The sequence below is a fragment of the Eumetopias jubatus genome, unplaced genomic scaffold (genome assembly GCF_037043125.1).
Source record: "Eumetopias jubatus isolate StellerSeaLion01/CBP00866 unplaced genomic scaffold, mEumJub1_p1.0 scaffold_7, whole genome shotgun sequence".
Classification (NCBI taxonomy): Eukaryota; Metazoa; Chordata; class Mammalia; order Carnivora; family Otariidae; genus Eumetopias; species Eumetopias jubatus.
In genome coordinates this window covers 5,746,022-5,768,498 of record NW_028274813.1, presented here as the reverse complement: position 1 = coordinate 5,768,498, position 22,477 = coordinate 5,746,022, and the positions used below count along the sequence as shown (strand labels likewise).

The 22,477-nt window shown below is 42.9% G+C and overlaps 1 protein-coding gene across 5 annotated transcripts in view; it reads right to left on the bottom strand.

Moving 5' to 3' along the window:
• SETD3 (SET domain containing 3, actin N3(tau)-histidine methyltransferase) overlaps positions 1-22,477 on the bottom strand; it is a 77,918-nt gene that overhangs the window by 5,795 nt on the left and 49,646 nt on the right. For 4 of the 5 annotated variants that reach the window (XM_088024458.1, XM_088024459.1, XM_088024461.1 and 1 more), the window contains 5 exons: positions 11,386-11,444; positions 9,997-10,111; positions 4,922-4,996; positions 3,730-3,896; positions 2,831-2,916 (listed from right to left, as the gene is read on the bottom strand). In XM_088024458.1, coding sequence (XP_087880584.1) covers positions 2,831-2,916; positions 3,730-3,896; positions 4,922-4,996; positions 9,997-10,111; positions 11,386-11,444 — 502 coding nt within the window. The remainder of the gene's footprint in view (positions 1-2,830; positions 2,917-3,729; positions 3,897-4,921; positions 4,997-9,996; positions 10,112-11,385; positions 11,445-22,477) is intronic. The other variant, XM_028099419.1, reaches the window with a different exon arrangement.

Sequence of the window (22,477 nt, the reverse complement as noted above, 5' to 3'; positions counted from 1 at the left end):
AAATGGAAAGACATTCCCTGTTCATGGATCGGAAGAACAAATATTGTTAAAATGTCTATACTACCCAAAGCAATCCACACATTTAGTGCAATCACGATCAAAATACCAATAGCATTTTTCACAAGAGCTAGAACAAACAATCCTAAAATTTGTATGGAACTACAAAAGACCCCGAATAGCCAAAGCAATCTTGAAAAAGAAAAACAAAGCTGGAGTCATCACAATTCTGGACTTTAAGTTATACTACAAAGTAGCAGTAATCAAAACAGCATAGTACTGGCATAAAAATAGACACATAGATCAATGGAACAGAACAGAAAACCCAGAAATGAACCCACAATTATATGGTCAATTAATCTTTGACCAAGCAAGAAAGAATATCCAATGGAAAAAGACAGTCTATTTTTTTTAAGATTATTTATTTATTTATTTATTTGAGAGAGAGAATGAGATAGAGAGAGAGAGCATGAGAGTGGGGAGGGTCAGAGGGAGAAGCAGACTCCCTGCTGAGCAGGGAGCCTGATACAGGACTCAATTCCGGGACTCCAGGATCATGACCTGAGCCGAAGGCAGTCGCTTAACCAACTGAGCCACCCAGGCGCCCCAAGACAGTCTCTTTAACAAATGATGTTGGGAGAACCGGACAGCAACATGCAGAAGAATGAAACTGGACCATTTCCTTATACCACACACAAAAATAAACTCAAAATGGATTAAAGACCTAAATATAAGGCAGAAAACCATTAAAATCCTAGAGAAGAACACAGGCAGCAACCTCTTTGACATCAGCTGTAGGACTAGGTATGTCTCCCGAGACAAGGGAAACAAAAGCAAAAATGAACTATTGGGACTACATCAAAATAAAAAGCTTCTGCACACCAAAGGAAACAATCAACAAAACTAAAAGGCAACCTACTAAATGGAAAAAGATATTTGCAAATGACGTACCTGATTAAAGGGTTAGTATCCAAAATATATAAAGAACTTAACAAACGCAACACCCGAAAAACAAATATTCCAGTTAAAAAATGGGTAGAAGACATGAATAGACGTTTTTCCAGAGAAGACACACAAATGGCCGACAAACACAGGAAAAGATGTTCAATATCACTCACCATCAGGGCAATGCAAATCAAAACCAAAATGAGATACCACCTCACACCAGTCAGAGTGGCTAAAATTAACAACACAAGAAACAACAGGTGTCGGCGAGGATGTGAGGATGCGGAGAAAGGAGAACCCTCCTACACTGTTGGTGGAAATGCAAACTGGTGCAGCCACTGTGGAAAACAGTATGGAGGTTTCGCAGAAAGTTAAAAATAGAACTACCCTATGATCCAGCAATTACGCTACTAGGTATTACCAAAGAATACAAAAATACTAATTTCAAGGGATACAGGCACCCCGATGTACACAGCAGCATTATCTAACAATAGCCAAAATATGGAAAGACACCAAATGGCCACTAACTGATGGATAAAGAAATTGTGGTGTATACATATAATGGAATATTACTCAGCCACCAAAAAGAATGAACTCTTGCCATTTGCAACGATGCGGATGGAGATAAAAAGTATAATGCTAAGCAAAATAAGTCAGAGAAAGACAAATACCATATGATCTCACTCATGTTTTTTTTTTAAGATTTTATTTATTTATTTGAGAGAGAGAGAATGAGAGATAGAGAGCACGAGAGGGAAGAGGGTCAGAGGGAGAAGCAGACTCCCCGCTGAGCAGGGAGCCCGATGCGGGACTCGATCCCGGGACTCCAGGATCATGACCTGAGCCGAAGGCAGTCGCTTAACCAACTGAGCCACCCAGGTGCCCCATATGATCTCACTCATATGTGGAATTTAAGAAATAAGACAAACGAGCAAAAGGGAAAAAAGAGAGACAGACAAACCAAGAAAGAGGCTCTTAACTCTATAGAACACACTGATAGTTTCCAGAGGGGAGGTGGCGGGGCGGGGGGAGATGGGGGAAATAGGTGATGGGGATTAAGGAGTGCACTTGTGATCAGCACAGGGGCTATATGATTCCCATATTGTACATATTACACTATACATTAACTAATTGGAATTTAAATAGAAACTTAAAAAAAATGTAAAAGTGAAACCTCAGGACCATGGGATTGGGGCGGGGGGATACATTTTCAGACAAAAAATGAAAATGCAACCACAATAGGTCAAATGTCAGTATAAGAAACCCCAAATGTCTTGTCTTAAGTAAACATAAAAGTAGATGCTCAATACATACATTTAACACTTTCTGTACCCGAAATCAGAGGCTGCAGACAAGAACATTTTGTGATGTAAACAGATTCTGTTTGCAGCGTTAATGACTCTAACAGGATGCCTGACATTAAAAGCTTGCCAGCAGTTTCAGATCTGGAACGCAGAGTCGGCTGCCCAGTGAAGTCCTGTGGCCCACGTATGCCACGCTGACCACGTGACGTCAGAGGGCACTCACGTCAGCACGCGCGAGTGAGAGGAGCCTGTCTGCAGAGCGAGGACAGCAAAGACTCCCCGCTACAAACACAGAATTTTCATGCAGACAACCCCAGATGTTTTAAGTTTTCTTCCAACCCAGTAGGGAACCAGTTGTTTAGTACAGATGAATATTGACAACACATCAAGGATTTAATAAAACATTCCCAGGGTCAAAGAGATCCACTTCATTTTCCAATAGTGCCTTCTCCCCTCTCCCCAAAAAGTGCTCTAGTTTTAAACAATTGTATCTTTAATCTGAATCTTTAATCTAAATCTATGATTTACACCTCATGAATTTTTTAAAAAGTCAACATCTTTGTTCCCCCCCAGAAATCATTTACCTTCGGTCATGCAGAACACGCGGAGAAAAGCCAGGAGCTGCGCAGAGACCGGTGGCTCGGTAAAATGCAGCGCAAATACACTGGAACTGACAAAAGTGGGAACAGCATTAGCCCCCTGCCTGGGCACCTGCTCCCGGCAAGTGAGATCCCTTCACTCTACACTCTGCAGGATGGGGGTCCTCAAGGGGTGCCCACCCCTCGCCCGAGCCCCACGAGTACTGCCTTGGATGCCTGGGAAGCGCAGGACGGCGGGCTGCCCGGAGAGGACGGCGGTGACTGCCGGCTGTCCGGCGTCTAAAAGCCTTCACCTCAGGGTGCACACGACATGCTCAGAGAATTAAGTATGCCCGTGGTTCTCAAAAAATGTTAACAATAATTTATGTTGAGTTCACATTTAATCATTAATCAAATATTGACAAGTTCAATAAAAACAGGTCTGGATAATCCATTTTCATTAAGAATGGTTCCTCCATTCCCCGGAGAACTAATAAATCATAATTCTTGTCCTCTTTATCATTTTGCACCTCAAATGCAAGAAAATCGCAAAGAATTTAGCCAGAAATTCCTGAATGGGGATCATGACTTCATTACAGAAACTAATGGTGGCAAAGAATTAAATGAAACAAATTGATCCGGGTCATTAACCTTTTCAAGGTGAAAGACACTAACGATCCACAGTATTTATTTAACTTAATGAGGAGTTCAGGCCGTGTCCCCTGGAATGGACCAGGCCTGCTCCCAACGACACCATGCATCTCTGTTTAAACCTGCTGTGCAGCAGGGACGAAGACATGAAGAAAAACCACTCTAGAGAAGTTGTATTAACGCACCAACAAAACACTACACAACTGGAAATACTTCAAGGGACACGGGAAAGAGGTGAGCGTTTCCGTACGTACGTGGGGATGCCGGCACGGGCGAGGACCTCAGCCTTCATGGCGTACAGCCGGTCACTCTTACTCACTCCCAGCTTTATTTTCACTCTGTCGTGTGAATTATTGTCAAAGAAAAAACCACTGTGGATCACAAACTCTGCATTTGACCGAGTGCCATAAAAAATGTAAATCTGAGATGCAGTAAAGAAAAAAATAAAGGGATATAAAAGAAATTCAACATCATTCTCAATACAGAGCAGGGCAAAGGATCAGTTCCCCTATGTTCAACTGGCCTTTCCACTAGGGACACACAACAGCTCTACAGTGACTACGCGTCTGCCTGCGATCCCGCAACCCCCCAGCTACCCGGACTGAGCCGGGTGACAGAGGGTGTCTATTCCTGCTGCCGCGGCGCTCCCTGCCTCCTCCCCGTCCCCGGGACAGCGAGACTAGTACATACGGCTGACAACAGGCAACCGTCCCCCCTCCCTCCTTCTAATACAAGAGTCTCTCCTGGAACAAGATCTCAGACAACGTCTGTCAGACATTCATTTCCAGGTCCCGTAGCAATTCGGCACCTAGTCGGAGGGTTTCTAACTCTTCTGCAGGAAGGGCCGATCAGCACTGCGTTAGAGTAATATTGTTGGTTTTGTCTCAGTTGGAACGTCAATGGTCGGTCAACGGCCAACGTCAGTTCTGCTTTTGGGGGTTAACTGCTTGGTCATAAGCCCAAGAGGCAGAAAGCAGCCATTCAAAGATGCGCATTTTCAAATGTACTGAAAGGCCTGACCCTGCCCCAACCCAGGTTATGAGAGAAAAATTCACGGATTAAAGTGGATATATAAGATCCACGGCGCCCAGTCCCCTTGTTTTTGCCATTTAAATAAACAGCCTCTTTATAAAGAAGGTTCTAATCAACAGAGAGAACAATGCAGATTATGTAATGGAAAATTATGTTCTACTGTCATAACACAAAGTTTATTTTCAGTTGACAGGATCACAAATATTAGGTCAACTGTGCAAGTAAGTGCCTTCACGTCTTTTTTCTTTGTGGACCCAAAGCACAGTATGTTTCTTACAGCTTTGGGTCTCAAGATGTGTTCCCTAACTAGTCCTAAATACAAATCCCCCACTTTTCTGAGTTAAATACCCTCTCAAACTGATCCACGCAGTATTAACCCCATGCCCACTGGCCAGCCGACCTTATGCCGCCTACCTGCTCTCCGGCCCGGAAGTCCCGCAGGGCGACACACTCACAGCGATCATCTTCCAGGTTGTAGCCGGTGGTGATCTAGGTGGGGGAGAGGGTGACAACTGTTAGCACCAAGGTCTGCAGTCCCCTTGCTCATGAGGGTCTTTTTCGGCAATTAGAAGATAAAAGATACCCAAAGGTACTGCACTCTGCATGCTTTACTAAGCTGACAAAGAACTGCTTGGTAATTTCCATTAATCCTGTTTATACCAGAGATTCTTATACAAGATTCCGCACCTCGAGTAAAGGACCTAACTATTAGGAAAATACAGTGTACAGATTATCACTCGCTGGCCTCAAGCAGAGTCACTTGTCCCAAAGCAAGCCCCACAGATGGAAGCAGGGTCTCCTGGAGAACTCTAGCTGAATGGCAAATATCATTTCTCCCACGTTTGGCCACCAAGAAGTGAAAGCGTGTCTTCCGTTGGATAAAGAATCAGGGAAAAAGAAAAGCCTGTTTCTAGATTACGTACATATTTTACCCTGAAATTAGAGAAATTGAAACTTTCAGATAAGCAAAGGGAAAATAAAATAACTAAGCTGTAGCCTAAACATTTTCAGCTGCGTGCTAGGTTGTTAGCATCTCTAAGCCCGCTGCCCCAAACCCGCTCCCTACACCAGAAACCTGCATCTCTCCCCAGTCTCTCCTGTCCTGGGGGGCCAGGCAAGTCCATGTCTTGATGCACAAGGGCACAACGATATCCCTGGTGCCACTACCGGTTGGCACCTGAACTCCTAAATTTGGGCTCTTTCCTTCCTCGTCATTGCCCTGCGTGGCCGAGGTCCTTACCATTTGCAAAAACCTTCCGACCGGCTTCAAATTCCTCACTGTCCTTCCTGCATCTCTAGTGACACTACTATGTTGACCTCCTGGTTAAAACCTTTTGGTGGCCCTCCACTCTACCCATAGGAAAAAATGCAAATTCTGGAGCACAGCCAATTTATGAGGAGGCCCATGTCTCCCTCCGGCCTCTTGACCGGACTGCCTGCCACACCGGTCTCTGCTCCAGCTCCCTCATGCCTAGAACTACCTTTCGCACCTGTTTTACCCGAGCCCTGGCTTCTTTAGGGGTGCCTGCCCTCATCCCACCCAACCACCCTGCACTCCCAGAGCCCCTGTGCTGTCACCCCTCCCCTAACACCTGCCCCACCAGCCAGACCTGGAGCTCCCTTTTCACCTGTGTCCCCAGCAGAGCACCCTGTACCCGACACCTGGAACTCTTTGATAATATTTACTTGATGCATGAACCACCAGGGTAAGGAACAGGGTCTCCCATTTATATTAAAAGCTCCTTCTGGGGCACCTGGGTGGTTCAGTTGTTAAGCGTGTGCCTTCAGTTCAGGTCATGGTCCCAGGGTCCTGGGATCGAGCCCCGCGTCGGGCTCTCCCCTCAGTGGGAAGCCTGCTTCTCCCTCTCCCACTCCCCCTGCTTGTGTTCCCTCTCTCGCTGTCAAATAAATTAAAAAAAAAAAAATCTTAAAAAAAAAAGCTCCTTCTTAGACGTCCACCCCTCAGAGCAGCCTCCCCAATCTCTTAGATTGTCTGAAACTGTTCATGAATTACTCTGACCTCCTCATTCTGTCCTGAGAAGCAACACTCCAGACCGCCGCAAGTGCTACTTGCTCATAAAGGTATCAACAGCTTGGATCCAAAAACTTACTTCCGAATCCAGGGAACGGCATTTTTAGGATGGAGGGCCATGGGACGATCATCCTTAAGCCCAGTATCCCCAGAACCAATGGCCTATGAACCATCTACCTAGAAATCCCTCATGCTTCTGCTCTGCAAAAGCCAACAGAGACACAAAAGCGGTGACAGATGAATGCAGCTCCCAGGAATCTGGCACATCTCCACTCACAGGACAGTTTCAACACTTGATAAGATCAGCTCTGGGAAGTTCCTGCCCAATGTCAAAATCGCTTTTCTGACCCCAAAACATGATTCAGGTGACAAGGATGGAACAGGAACTGCCCAAGAGCTCCCTGCCCTGAAAGTCTGCAGCTCCACAGCCGTGTTTACACGGGCCCCAGCAGGAGCCGCAGAGAGCAGGAGGGCAGGCAGGGAAGCAGGAGGGGCGGGGAAGGGCCAGCAAGAAACAAAAATAATTAGGTAGAAACACGGGAGGTAGAAACAGGCTGGGAAGGGAGGCCCACGGAAGGGGAGGCATGGAAATGTTACACAGGGCACCCAGGGCAGCCTTCCTTGAGGAAGTCTGTGAGTGGTCTTGCAGACAGTGTTTCAGGCAGCAGGAACAGCCCATGCAAAGGCCCAGAGATGAGTGTGTGCTGGTGTCTGAGGAAGCCCAGGTCCCAGACCTGTGTGTGCTAGAAGTATAGTGGGGACAAGTTGAGCAGGGAGCTTTGTCTGTTACTTATAAAAACCTGGGCTTTCACTCTGAGACTGGAAGCCTTGTATAAATCTAAATGTTTTAGATGTTTTAATACTCAACCAGAAAGACCCTGAAAAAGAGCCTCTCTCAATTCTGCTTAAATTTCCAGGAGAGTTACGCTCTCAAATACAAGGGCTGGTTACTCCAACATGCTTTACCTACTAGAACGGACACAGTGGCCTATAAACCACTTGGCATTGTCCTCTGCACAAACCAAACCAGCTCAAGAAAGGAAAACTGCTGCTTCCATTAATTCTGAACCAGTCACGCAGAATTTAAAGATACATCTTATCTTACAATTTAATATGATGTCCATGAACTTGTCTGACTCTATTTCTCCAAGTGGCTAGGAAATGGGCTCACAACGTGCCACCATCTCTGGCCCAGGGACCAACCCAGGCTTTTCCCTTCTCCCCTAGTTCCCTGCTGCTCCTGGTCTGGAATTACTGCTGTAGGCTCGGCTCTCCCATCTCTGCTCCCAGAAGCAGGTTTTTGTCAGAAGCACAGCGTTGCCGGGTTACAAATTTCTACCTACACCCTCGGTGATAGAACAGACAGACAACGACTGTCAGGATAGACACACACAAAACAGAAAATCGACCGTCTGAAAAGCCAAGCCTTAATTTCAAGGACCTTATTTTTAAAAAGAGATTAACTGTTAGTACATGTAATATACAACTTCATAGTGTTAAAATAGATTCTCAGATTCTACCAGATGCAATTTCCCTTGAAGCCTTATAATTACAAGGGAAAACGGTTCAACCAAGGTATGGAGTTAAGTATTCAGGGAAGACGACCACTGTAAGAAAAAGCACTACCATCTTGTAGAAACCTTCTAAAGGCCAGCGATGCTTCGCCAGCCCTGGGGTGGGATGCAGAGTTTATGAACAAAGCTAGAGAAAATACAGCATTCGTGGTTGTCACCCATGCATTACTTTTATTTTGAGATGCACTACGTTTTTGTTTTTTACTCCTAGAGGGAAAAGAGTGAATAGTTTAATCTGATTTACATGAAAGCAACACAAAAACCAGTGTGTATGTAAGGGTATGAGGGCACAAATGCACACAAAGGAGAGAAAGATTTGCACAAAACCATTAACCATGTACCTGGAGGGTGTTGAGCACAGGGACCCGGGCCAGGGGCAGGGCCGGGTGCTGGTGGGGTGCTGGAGGGGAAGGGAACCTCCATATTTTATTCCCGCAGAGGCCTCTGTTTAACTGTTTTTGTTTGTTTACAATAGAGTATGGACTTTTTTAAATTTTAGAAATAAAACAATAAACTCTAATGATCAATCAAGTTTGAGAACCAATGATCTAATCCAGTGAAGCAAAAAGAAAAATACTATAGTCAAATATTAAAAGCTTTTTGAAAAATTTTAGAACTTCGATCTTGTAATCAGTGTTAAGATAGCTCTGAAAGAAAAAAAAAACAAAAACAAAAAAGAATGAAAGTAAATAAAATATGCTGCTCCTTACTATGGCTAATTAAATTAAGCATATCTAAACTAAGGCAGAAATATAATTATAAGAGGGGAACTCTTCATTCTCTACAAGTTAAGAGTATGCTGGTTGCTACACCTTTCCAAATTAGCACCAAGGTATTCTAGCTTCAAGTGTTTGGCACGTGTTACACGTGTTCTGGACATTTCGTGGGGTTAGATGTGAAATACTCATTTACAGCATTTTTTAAGCCCGTTTACAGTACTGCTAATAATAACAAAGGGAGCTGATGTTGAGAAAAGATGAACAAAAAAGTAACCAAGCTGGTATTCCAGTTATTATGCTTAAAAATTCAAAACATTCTGAAGTTGATCCTATTTCTCTATACGGGTATCAGGAAATCTTGCTCAGACAACCACCTCAGCACAGAGAACGCGTGAACCTCCACCGTTGCCGGGACCCCAAGGAACACTGAGGAACAGGGAGCCGGCTTCCGTGGCTTCCTCCTTTCACATGTCATAATTAACAATCACCCTAAAATTTCCTTATTTTCTCAGTGTCTCCTACCCGGTGCTTCCCACGCCAACCCTGCGTGCGAGGCCGGGAGCCAAATGCCCCAGTGTGCCTCCTCCTTGCCCCAGCACCAGGGAAACCAGCCCCAGCTCCTGAACGAAAGCAGGTTAGGAAGCAGGGCCAAGGATGTGGCAGTGTGTCAGGTGAAGGGAAAGGGAACAGCGAGCAGTCAGAGAACATAATAGCCGGGACCGTAGTCAGCAAAGAGTGAAAACAAGGAACAAGAAAAGGAAACACAAGAAAGAAGAAAGGTTTTTTTGTTTTTTTTTTTTTTCCCTTCAATAAATCAGTATTTTAAGACAGTAAGAAAAAAGAAACTTTGGTTTAGTCTGTGGTTCAATAAGATAAGAAAATGAATGTTTAGGCTGGAATTATGGCTTAGCAAATAAATGCAGTTCACTGTGGTTTCTGAAAGTGGAATGAGATTCAAGTTCCTGGTTTTTAGGATTCAGCGAACGCAGAGAGAGAAAAACACCAGCTTCTCTCTGTGGGAGGTCGGAGAGGTGGCTCGGCTTGGTTCTGCCTGCTCCCTCTGGAGGGAGGCAGCAAGGGGGCAGGATTTGCAGGTGGAATGTCCACTCTAAAGCTTATTCACCACAGCTCCCCGGATTAAACACAACGCAGAGGGGGCGTTACCAGGCCGTTGGTGTGATTGCACATGTCCCATAAAGGAATCAGCGCCAGGGTCACCCGGGAACCGTCCTCCGTGGGAATTTGGTTTTGTCGAGTCATAACAGAAGAGACTGCCCACCTGTAACGATCAGAAAAGAGGTGAACTACGGTAGGCACATTTCAGAGCCCAGTGCAGTGAGACCTCAACGAGAAACTATGGTTTGTCTGATGTCTCACCAGTGTTCAAAACCTTATCCTAAGTACCACAGGTCATCCATGACTGGCCTTCTTATCATCATTTAAAATTAAATCTAGGACTGGGGGAGGAAGGGGAAACTGGGAGGGAAAAGGAGACAGAGAAAACCCAGGGGCGAGGATAAAGGGGGGATGTTCCCTCCAGGGAGACAGAGGGTCTGGAAGGAGGGGCAGAGACAGAGATCTCCAGGCCTCCAGTCTTCACCACGGCCGGGAACCCCCACCCCGCCCCCGAGCCCACACCACCTTCTCCTACCCAAATGCTAACTCTGCACCTGTACGAAACCTCAGTGAAAGGCAAACAACATAACTCCTTTCTGAGCAGAAACCCTCTAAGAACTCAACAAAATGTGGCATGTTATTTTTTATTACGGTGTGCAGTCAATTAAATCTTTTTGTTTAAAAAAATTGTATGATTTCACTCATATGTGGAATTTAAGAAACGAAACAGAGGAGCATAGGGAAAGGGAGGGAAAAATAAAACAAGATGAAATCAAAGAGGGAGACAAACCATAAGAGACTCTTAATCACAGGAAACAAACCAAGGCTTGCTGGAGGGGAGGGGGGTGGGGAATGGGGTCACTGGGGGATGGGCATTAAGGAGGGCACATGATGTAATGAGCACTGGGTGTTATACGCAACTGAAGAATCACTGAACTCTACCTCTGATACTAATAATACACTATATGTTAATTGACTGAATTTAAATTTTTATAGAAGTCCCCACTTCACACTAACATAGTCTATTTAAAAAGGGGAAAAAGTCCTCACGACCACCCCACATGAAAGTTAATCTCCACTATCACCTGGCCACCTCGGCTAATCCCCCACCACTACAGGTGAGGACAATTTCTGTGTGGTTATTAAAATGCTGATCCTTACCCCAGCTGTCCATTATAACTTCTGCAGGACTACGTGTCTGGGGGCTTTAACTGGTGACAGCAGGTCACTTCTTACTGAAGTACTTGCCACTTCCAAGATCCCCAAATCACTCAGAAACCAGCCCCCCAACGCACACAATACACAACACACACCAAAGATGTAAACACACACACACCACAACCATCCCCCGCCACACCCCAACACACACACACACACACACACACACACACACACACACACACACACACACACACACACACACACACACACACCAACCTGTAGTCCTCATAAGTGAAAGCATCCTTCAAGGGCAGTTTGTTGGCGTGAGGATGGGTCTGGGAATTAGAAGTTTCAGAAAGCAGACGTGAAAAGAGAAGAAGGGAAAACAGAAATCAGTCAGCAGAATTTCATTATTTAGCTGCCTAACAGATCCTAACAAGAGCCAAATGAAGCAGGAGGCGTCCAGCCGCGCTACTGAGGGATCATCATGCTATTATGCTCTCATACATCACTGTCAACTTAATTTGTTGTGCCCAGCAGCCGCCATAAATCTGCTTCTTCATATTTCGATACCAGAACCCATAGACACCACGCAAAAATAAAATTTAAGGTGGACTGACTTTACCAAAGGTGGGCACACCCACGCTCTGAGAATCTGATCCAAACCGAAACCGGGAGCCTCCGAAGTTAGGGGTCTGTCCTGGCCTTCCTCAAATCCTTCTACCCACAAGCTGCACATCCCTCATGAATACATTTCAAATCTCGTCTTATATCCATAAAAGGAGCAATTAAAGGCACTCTAATAAATTGAAGGTTCTTTCATTTATCTCCGACTTAAATCATTTGGATGGAAATCAACTTATGTGCAAATGAATCATATACGTAGTAAATGCGGCTCAAGTACAGAAAATCAAGAGAGTTTTGTGAAATCGTAAATTTTACAAACAAGACAAAGATAAAACAGAGAATGGCCTATTTAAATCGGACTACATTTCTCCCCCTCTGGACAAAAGAACATTTGGTAACGATGTCTCAAACGTCACACTTATGAGAACATTTTATCCATTCCCTATTCTCTCAGCACAATGACCCCCTGACCCTGGACCTTTCCAGCGCTCAAAAACTTTTTGTCAGTTAAGAAATTAAAAGCTGTAACAGCATAATTTTAATCTTCGGTTTCAATTCCGGTCTGACAGACAGACGGCAGCAAGTGACCAAGTGAGCAAACGGCCATCCCTGAGATGCGGCGAGACCCCGCTGTCCAGTCTCTGCGCCGCTGCTGATGCGTGCAGCTCTGTGCAGCATGCAGTTTGTATCCTGACGCATTAGCATCACAAGTGCACGACCATTTATCATCGCTCTCTGTAATGTACTTGCTGGCACCGCGCGCAGGACAGTAGGGGATGAGGTAAAAGTGGCTCAAACCGTAAATCAATTAGAAAACAAAAGCTTGTGCTCAGTGCGCAATTTTAGGCAAATTATATACTACAAAAGGCTGCCAGTTGGGTGTTAGCTCCCAGGTGCCTGCTCTCTCCTCTAATTCTTCACCCAGTGTTAACCCTTAGGAAGAAAAGTCAAAATATAATATGTGTGTAAGTCTGAAATGTTGCAGGAACATAAATGAAATTAAAGAGGGTATGTCTCAAGTCAATATATAAAATGACATATCGCCCAGAGGAATTTTCCAGCTGCTGGTGGCAGATTGGGATTTTCTGTTAAAAAAAAAAAAAAAAAAAAATCCGATGCTTTGGTCAACCCCAGCGATGATGTGAGAATCCCAGAGCTTGAAGCTTCTTTCCCTCTTCTTTGTAATGAATGAAATGTAAGGCCATGTTCTAACAGCCTAAAGATGCTTTCCATTTACCATTATAAAACTTAACCATAACAGTGTTCAGGTTTTTCCTTATAAAAGTACAAATTCAGCAGATAAGAACTGTCCCTCCACAAACCCAGAACCACTGTGCCGGTAAGAAGCACCACAGCAAGGACCTCGCCTGCCGAAACCCCTTCACTTACAATACAGTGACACTTCACATCTGCACCACGGCGGACGGGGGCAGGATGGTGCACATGCCATCGCATTTCAAACTCTAGGACATGGGAAGCATTGTTGTTTTTGCTACTTTAAAATACTTTAATTCATTTAAACTGTGGAATGCACTATGGTATTTTGAGAGTTGGTAAATTCCAACACTCAATCCCATAGGTATTAAGAATTTGACCCACCCTCCCAAAAAGTCTGACTTACTGAATAGAAGAAAGGATGACAATTTTCAAAACTGGAATGCTGAATGTCAAAACGACTTGAGCAACGATCTTCCACCACTGCAGGACCCTGAAACAGCTGTGGACTCTGCAACCGTACTCAAACAAGGTGACCTCCTCAAGGGCCAAAAAGATGGAAAATTAACTCTCCAAAATGTTTCCCTTCCTCCTATTTATATACCTTTCTTACCGAAAAGAGAAGTTCATGCTCATAGTCCTGATGAAGTCGTAAAGACAACTCAGGGGGAAAAAATTAGCAAATGCTTTCTTCAGATTAATTTTGATGATTATTTGGCTGTAGGGTTATGTAATATTTGCAGAATCCGTTAGAAATAATTGTTCTTATATGCTTAAAAATTAGGGTGTGCTTCCTGTATGTAATTCTGGTATAAAAAGCTATTCTGCCACAGAACACATGTACTTAACAGTTATGCTGAGGCACAATTTAATTTGACACTATGGAGAACGGCAAGTAACTTCATTTCAACAGGGCTCTCACCACTGTGGCACTATCGCCACCTACTGGCCTCAGGGTAGAACAGGCAGAGCCGCAGAGTTCCTGAATTCCTGAATTCGTTCCCAGGGTTAAGGCCTAACAAAGCAACTTACCGTAAACCCAAACTAGGGTTTATCTAGAATAGCTACTGTTTCAGCTTTACTCAAGCAAAATTTGGTTTCAAAAAAAAAAAACAACCACCTACCCTACCTCTTAAAAGTATCGTACAATAGTTTTACAAGGATCTTGAACCACTGAAATATTGAAAATGATTTGCGTGTGAAAAACATTTAACTTTGAAAAGAAGTATTTTCACATATCCTGAAAATATGAACAAGAATAAGAAACATACCGGTTTCAAACACTCTTGAAGCTCTGGACCCAATGATTTTTTTTTTTTTAAACACCAAGTCTTTTTCCCGCTGAAGACCAGTTAAGGTTTAAAAACACAACTTGCAAAAATTTTAATATTAACCCAAAGTTATTTGAACGTTCCTAAAATGTTCTTGGATGAAGTCTTTAAGGTCATCCATTAAAGGCAGGATAACTAAACATTCCTCACCTTATAAAGCAAAATCTGATCAAGGCTTTGTTTATCATGACATATCTTCTCCAAGAGAAGACATTCCTAAGTTGTACTTTAAAAATAAAAAAGTAGGGGAGCCTCGGTGACTCAGTCGGTTAAGCATCTGCCTTCGGCTCAGGTCATGATCCCAGGGTCCTGGGATCGAGCTCCACGTTAGGCCCTCTGCTCAGCGGGAAGCCTGCTTCTCCCTCTCCCACTCCCCCTGCTTGTGTTCCCTCTCTCACTGTGTGTGTCTGTCAAATAAATAAATAAAATCTTTAAAAAAAATAAAAAGTAAATTAAAACAGAAAGCTTACTCTTTGTGGCCAATTAGCTTTCGCTGTGACTCATTTCCGAGACATGATATACCTGGGATGGGTGAGGAGGGCCATCAGGCAGTGTCAGGGGCAAGTCTGGGATCTGCCAAAGCATTAACTCCCTCCCCACCCCCACAAAGACAGGGTTAGACACTAGCCACAGATTTTTCTGCAGATTTTTAAGTGACCGATATTTTTGCTTTCTTGAGCATTATAAATATTTAAAGTTGGAGAAATAAACAGTTGGGGAAGCTCATAATCAGTCTTGAAGCCCTGAAGAGCTCACTTTTAAAAGAGGGCTCCTGTTTCCTTATGTGAACAGGCAACACCCAGTGAAGTCCTCCTCCATCCCCTTTTTTGCCAAAAGGAGGTATTCCAGATGAGACGCAGTAATATTGTATCCAGTACAAAATAATCACTGTGTTTGGGAAAGATTAATATCTAAAATCGCTTGTTTGGCTTCAATAAAAAGAAGTAATATTGCTAAATATGTAAGTATGACATTTTGAAGAATTTACCATATTGCATGGGTCTGGTAGCTATGCTTAAGGAAATTAAAAACCACTACAGTCAGCATATTTGATCCTTATTAAAGTTCTGTCTTGAACTATCACTCACATAAAACAAAAATAAACCGAGAGGAAATTTAAATAAAACCTATGGATTACAAGAGTTTGAAGATGAAAAAAATGAACAATATTCTGGCTTTAAAAAATTGATTTAGCATGCAGCTTCTCTTTATAGTCCCTTGATAAAAATGAAATCTCCCTAACAAACACTTAATAAAACCTGTCAATATCTCTGGAAAGAAAAATGACACAAATGCATTAAGTATTAAATACCCTTGGAAAAAGTCACATATTCCATGAATTTTTGATGCACTATCTTGACATTAATGTAAAACCTTGGTATTTATAATTGACAGAGATTTAATAAAGTGTAAAAGAAGATGGCTGCAGTGCGGCGTGCCGATTGTTGGGGCTGATCAGAAATGAGAGATACAGACGTGCGCTTAAACTAGACCAACAGTTAATACGTGTTACACGGATCAGCTGCAGCCTTCTTTTAAGCTCATACAACAAACCTTTGTGGAGAACCAAAATAAGCAGACTTCGTTATTATGTGAATTCCTAATTCAGAAACATCTAGTATGGGAAACAGCTTTGCAACAGCTCTGCACACGAACAAAATGCATTTGACTTAAAGTTTGTTTTCTTTTTAACAGCCAACAGAAAGCATTTTTAAAATAAACCAAACCAAAGATAAATGCTCCCACATACAGAGAGAGAGGCATTTCCTAAAATAATTCTCAGAAGGAACTGTATTCAACCTGAGGACAGATTCAAAACCCTCTAAGGGAAAGAAAAAAAAAAGGATTAGAACACGCAAATGGCCTCTAAGACACAAACACCAAGCACTTCAAAATCGGATCTTTACTTTTCTAAAAGACACTCACCTCCACCTACACAGACTTTTATGAGGAAATCAAGTTGAACACATTTAATAATCGCCTTCAAAGAGGCATTTAAACATACTAAAAGGAGAGCGGCTCAGTTCATAAAAATGACTCCTAAATACTGTATTTTAAACAATTTATAGCCTGCTATAATATGTACTTGTTAATTTCAAAAATATATATGGTAGTTCAGTGACTTAATAATGGTACTATAGTATCAGGAAGGGCAAAATACATAATTCAGAAGTTGTACCTGGTTTAAGCTCATAAAAAAATAGCATGCAATTAAAATTTTCCAACTAAGATTATATTTGGCTTTACTTCTTAAGTGTGTATTAAAAGGGACAGCAGGGTTAACTACCTGTGGGTAGTCACACCTAACTCTAGTGCTGGTTCTGTTTCTCTTATTTCTACAAGGATAAAATCAGTCACCAAACCTCAGATCTGAACTATGTGGGTGGATGCAATTATACGTTTGGGAGCTGTGACTCCTCAGGGAAGCAAGAGCTCTTTGGTGCTTTCAATGCCACCTGAGAGAACCCTCCACAAAGCAGCCCCGTGGCATGCTCCCTAAGCCCAGTGTGGATCCAGGTCTCAGCAAATGTTAGGTCCATGCAGACTGAGGAGAAAAGAGAGGCAAAAGACAGCTTCACCCACGCCCTATCCTGACGCCTGGGGAGACCTCTCCTCTTCAACGCAATTCCACGAGGGTGGTCAGAAGGAAAGAAGGGCTTCCCCTGCAGGAAGTTGAATGAAGGAGACGGGCAGAAGAGAAACAAAAAGGAGGAAGGACAGGGCAGGAGAGGACAGCAGGAGGGAACGGGGAAAACGCAAAGAGTGGGGGTTGCGGGGGTGGGGGGCAGAAGGGAGATTTACACGGAACACGGAGGCCTCTCTCCCAGGGAAGGCTGCACAGGCGGCATGCTCCTCATGCTCAACCTGCCCTACGTTTTCTAAGTGGACATAACACAGTTTAACAGAATGACAAGCTGCAAAACAGCTACCAGATCTAAAATTTAGTTCTGATGACCATAAATCAGAATCAAAGCATGGTTCAGGTATTTGGCTCTTGAGGGAAAAAAATCAATTTTTAAGACTTTTATTTTTAAACACAGATTACATCCAACTCTTCAGGGAATTTTCCATCATAAAGTTCTTTGAATTCACTCAATATGATCAAATAAATACATCAATACACATTAAATTTAAATTATTTGCTTTGCACTTATATATATTTAATTTTTCTACAAAAATGCATATTACCTTGTAATAAAAGTGTTTAAATTAAGAAAATAAGATCAGTGGAGAAGTATCAACGTCATTCAATAAACTTACAAAATTACTCTAAGATGGAAGAATTGTTTTTTTCACTGGAAGGCACTGAAATCTATGACCTGTATTCAGTTTAAATTAAATTGAAATCTGCTGAAACACTGCAAAAGATATGCCTCTTCAAAAACTTTACTAGTCACCAATTGTAAACGCTGAAGATAGACAACCATGAACCAAATACAGTTATGAACAATCAGCATTTTCTGACTGCCAACCATTTATCTACTCACCAAATGTTTATTGACTCAGGGAAGAAAAAGGTGAAAATAGGTTACGACCAGAAATTCATTCATTCAACAAATGTTGTATTTACTGACCATGTGAAACGGAAGGCACTCTGGCAGATGCCGTGTGACAGGTGGGCAAAAAGACATGTGGGGGGCGGTGGGGAGAGGGTTCTGCCTACCGGCAGTCAGAGGACTCACTTAACAACAAGCCGGGAGACCCTTCTCCGGGGTCACCCTGGTCAACCACCCTGGGTTCCCTGCTCTGCCTCCTCCCGGCCGACCCCAGTCTGCCGCTCCGTGAGTGTGCGTGTGTATGCACACGTGTGCACATATATGCACATGCGTGAGAGCCTTTGACGCCTGCTTCTCTCCCACAGCAGGGAACCTCAGTGAGGCAGGGACCACGCCTGTTTTGATCACCAGAGAATCTCCAATGGCTCGCATGGGCTCTTCATTCAAAGGGCTCTTCCTCCTTCAAGTGCTAAGGAAACACCCTCCTTTGCTGGGTGGCAGAGGAGAGCACTGACCTTGTGGAATTAGATTTCCTGTCTTTGGCTCCAGAACAGCCCGAACAAGAGGCAAGATACAGGAGGTGATAACTTCCCAAACCACCAGGACTCCACGGGGGAAGAGAGGTAGGGCCAGGGGACCAGGCGATCTGGCTGCAGTGCAGTTATCACCAGGGAAATGGGGACCCCACGCTCCTGGTCTGAGAGCTGTTCCCACAGGCTTCAGAGACACAGCTTTCCTTCTCCGTTTCTTCTAGCTGCCATCCCTTAAGATGAGGATATTCTCCCACCATCTAGGGGTCAGAGAATATTCTTTCTCCCTCTCTCTCTCTTTCCCCAAATCTACCTTTAAATGCATTTATTTGAGAAAGCTCTAAGAATCCAAGAGGGAGCAAATGGGACCAAGCACGGCAGTCCTTTGTGCCAAAGAGTCACCAGATTTCCCTCCTCCATACTCCATCTCATCCAGCAGCGTGCACCCTTGGAAAAGGCTAGCCTGTCCCTTCCCGGGTCATGCTCATCACCCAGCTCCCTGTGCCTCTACTTCCCTGCCGGAAAAGGGGGTTGGACAAACAACTTCTATCTTTTAAGTTCTAATTAGCTTTGTTTCTTTGTCTTTTGACACTCCCCCACCCAAATATCTCAATCTACTGATTAACCTAAGGACTCTAAACCATAATCAAGAAGACAATTCCACCACATAATCCATGATTATTGATAAGGTAACTTACACTTGCAGCTCCTCACACTTATCAATAATGAAAGTGCAAATACACAGAATGGTAAAAAGCAGTTATTGTTTCAGAAGGACACATCTGTATCAAGGAAGCAGGCTAGAATTATTTGTCATGAGCTTCATAGTACCTTACTTTTCATTTCAGTTATTTCAGATTTCAGTGATTCAGGATAAAGACTTTGGACTCTGGTTAAATTCATCAATCCAGCATGATCAGAGTCCCCAGTCATTTGTAAGATGAGAGCATTATGACCACCACTGTGAAACCAATTTCCTTGATAGGGTGACTGACATTCAGAGCATGCATATAAACTCTTGTCCTAGAAAAGGAAGTACCATGCTTGGTACATACGAAAGCTCTCTGCGTCTCCAGGAGAGAGAGACAGAGAGGAGGAGGGAGGGAGGTTGACATCAACGATGGCCATTTGCTAAGCACTCTGTGCAAGGAACTCTTTTGAGAACTTTACATGTATTATATATACTGTGGACCCTTGAACAACATGGTTTGAACTGTGCAGGTCTGCTTATATATGGATTTTTTACAGTCCAGTGCTGTAAATGTATTTTTCTCTTCCTTAGGATTTCCCTAATATTCTCTTTCCTCTAGCTTACTTTATTGTAAGAATATAGTACATAATACATATACAAAATATGTGTTAATCAACTGTTTACATTATCCGTAAGGCTTCTGGTCAACCGGTTATTGGTAGTTAAGTTTTTGGGGAGTCAAAAGTTGTAAGTGGATTTTCATTGGGGGTGGAAAGGGTCAGTGTCCCTAACCCCTGCATTGTCCAAGGGTCAACTATAATTTAATCATTGTGATGCCTATGAAATAGGCACTGTTATTAGCCCCGTGCTATTGATGCCATAACTGATGGGCACAGAAGTTACCACTATGTCCAAAGCTGCCCAGTAATAAGTGGTGGGGCTGGGGGAAAGATTTAGGCCACTGTTTTCTGGATGTTACTTTAAGGCAAAGGACAATCAGTCGTCCTACTTCTATAAATATAGCATAAGTTCTGATATGGTAAATACATTTTTTCTTGATGAAATCCTACAAAAATGCTTGGCAAATATTGCTTTCATTTAAAATTCAGCATATCAGGACGCCTGAGTGGCTCAGTTAAGTGTCTGCCTTTGGCTCAGGTTGTGATCCCAGGGTCCTGTCAGTGGGGAGTCTGCTTCTCCCTCTCCCTCTGCCCCTTCCCCAATTTGTGCTCTCTCTCACGTGTGTGCCCTCTTTCTCTCTCAATAAATAAAATCAATTTTTTTTAATTTTTTTTTCAAAATTAAAAAAAAATAAAGTAAAATTCAGCATATTGGGCCACCTGGCTGGCTTAGTCAAAAGCGCATGTGACTCTTGATCTCAAGGTTGTGAGTTCAAGCCCCACACTGAGTACAGAGATTAGTTAAATAAATAAATAAACTTAAAATTCACCATAAACCCACCCCTGCCATCCCCAGCAGGCCAATACCTGAAGCCTGCTCCGGGAATCTAGCTCCATGCACTAGAAGGCCCACAACAGTCACAGCCAGGACCCTGCAGCCAGCCATGCCAGAGGCCTGCCCAACACCCAGTGAGTGTGCACCAACTGCAATCCAGCCACAACAGAAGGGTGCAGGCAGCCCGCACAGTGCTCACCCTGGGGCACCTGGCTTGGGTGACCAAGGCGGTTCGTTCTAGCGGGTCCCACAGGACACCTTCTGCATAAAGCAACTCCTTCAAGGCTGGGAGACATAACTGATCTACCTGATACACAGAAATAAACAGAGTCAGGCAAAAATGAGGGGACAGAGGAATATGTTCCAAATGAAATAAGACAAAACCTTAGAAAAAGAATAAATGAAAGAGTTAAACAATCTACCAGATAAAGAGTTCAGAGCAATGATCATGAAGGTGTTCATTGAACTCAAGAGAAGAATGGATGAACACAGTGAGAACTTCAACAAAGAGATAAAAATAGAAAAAAGACTCAGCTGAAGAATATAGTAACTAAGACGGAAAATACACTACAGGGAATCAACAGCAGATCAGAGGATGCAGAACAGAGCAGCAATCTGGAAGACAGGGTAGTGGGAATCACCCAACTGAAACAGCAAAAAAAAAAAAGAAAAAGAAAAAGAAATTTAAAAATGAGGATAGTTTAAGGGACCTCTGAGACAACATAAGTTGCACTAACATTCACACTATAGGGCTCACTGAGGGAGAAGAAAGAGGGAAAGAGATGGAAGACCTATTTGAAGAAATAATGGCTGAAAACGTCTCTAACCTGCTGAGGAAACAGACATCAGATCCAGGAGGCAGAGAGAGTTCCAAATAAGACGAACCAAAGAGACCCACACCAAGACACATTATAATTAAAGTTTCAACAGTTAGAGAGAGAATCTTAAAAGCAGCAGGAGATAAACAACTAGTTTTGTACAAGGGAGTCCCCACCTAAGACTATGAAATGAGTTTTCAGCAGAAACTTTACAGACCAGAAGGGAGTAGCACAATATACTCAAGGTCCTGAAGGGCCAAAACTTACAATCGAGAATACTCAACCCAGCAAGGTTGGGTATCTCTAAGGAGTTTCCCAGACAAGCAAAAGCTAAAGGAGTTCATCATTACCAAACCAGCTTTGTAGGAAAGGTTAAAGGGATTTCTTTAAACAGAAAAGAAAAGGCCATAACTAGAAATAAAAAAAATCATAAAAGAAAAAACTCACTGGTAAAGGTAAATGTAGAGCCCACAGCTGGTATGAAGGTTAAAAGACAAAGTAGTAAAATCATCTAGACCTACAATAATTTCTCAAAGGATACACAAAATAACAAGATGTGCACAATATGAGGTCAAAACATAAAACTCCACCAAAAACCTATTAGTAGTAATAAATGAACTCAGTATAGTTATGGGATACAAATAACACACATAAATTAATTGTACATAAATCTGTTGCAGTGCCAAATTCTAATAATAGATTATCAGAAAGAGAAATTAAGGAAACGATCCCATTTACAACTGCACCAGAAAGAATAAAATACCTAGGAATAAATTTAAACTAAGGAGGTGAAAGACCCACACTCTGAAAACTATAAACACTGATGAAAAAAATTAAAGATGATACAAATAAATGGAAAGATACACCATGCTCATGGATTGGAACAATTAATATTGTTAAAATGTCCATACTACCCAAAGCAATCTATAAATTTGATGCAATCCCTATCAAATACCAACAGTTTTTTCACAGAACTAGAACAAACAATTCTAAAATTTGTAGGGAACCACAGAAGACCCCAAAAAGCCAAAGCAATCTTAAGAAACAAGAACAAAGCTGGAGGCATCACCATCCCAGGTTTTGAACTATACTACAAAGCTATAGTAATTGAAACCATATGGTACTGACACAAAAACAGATACACAGACCAACAGAACAGAATATAGAGTCCAGAAATAAACCCACAACTCTACGGTCAATCTTT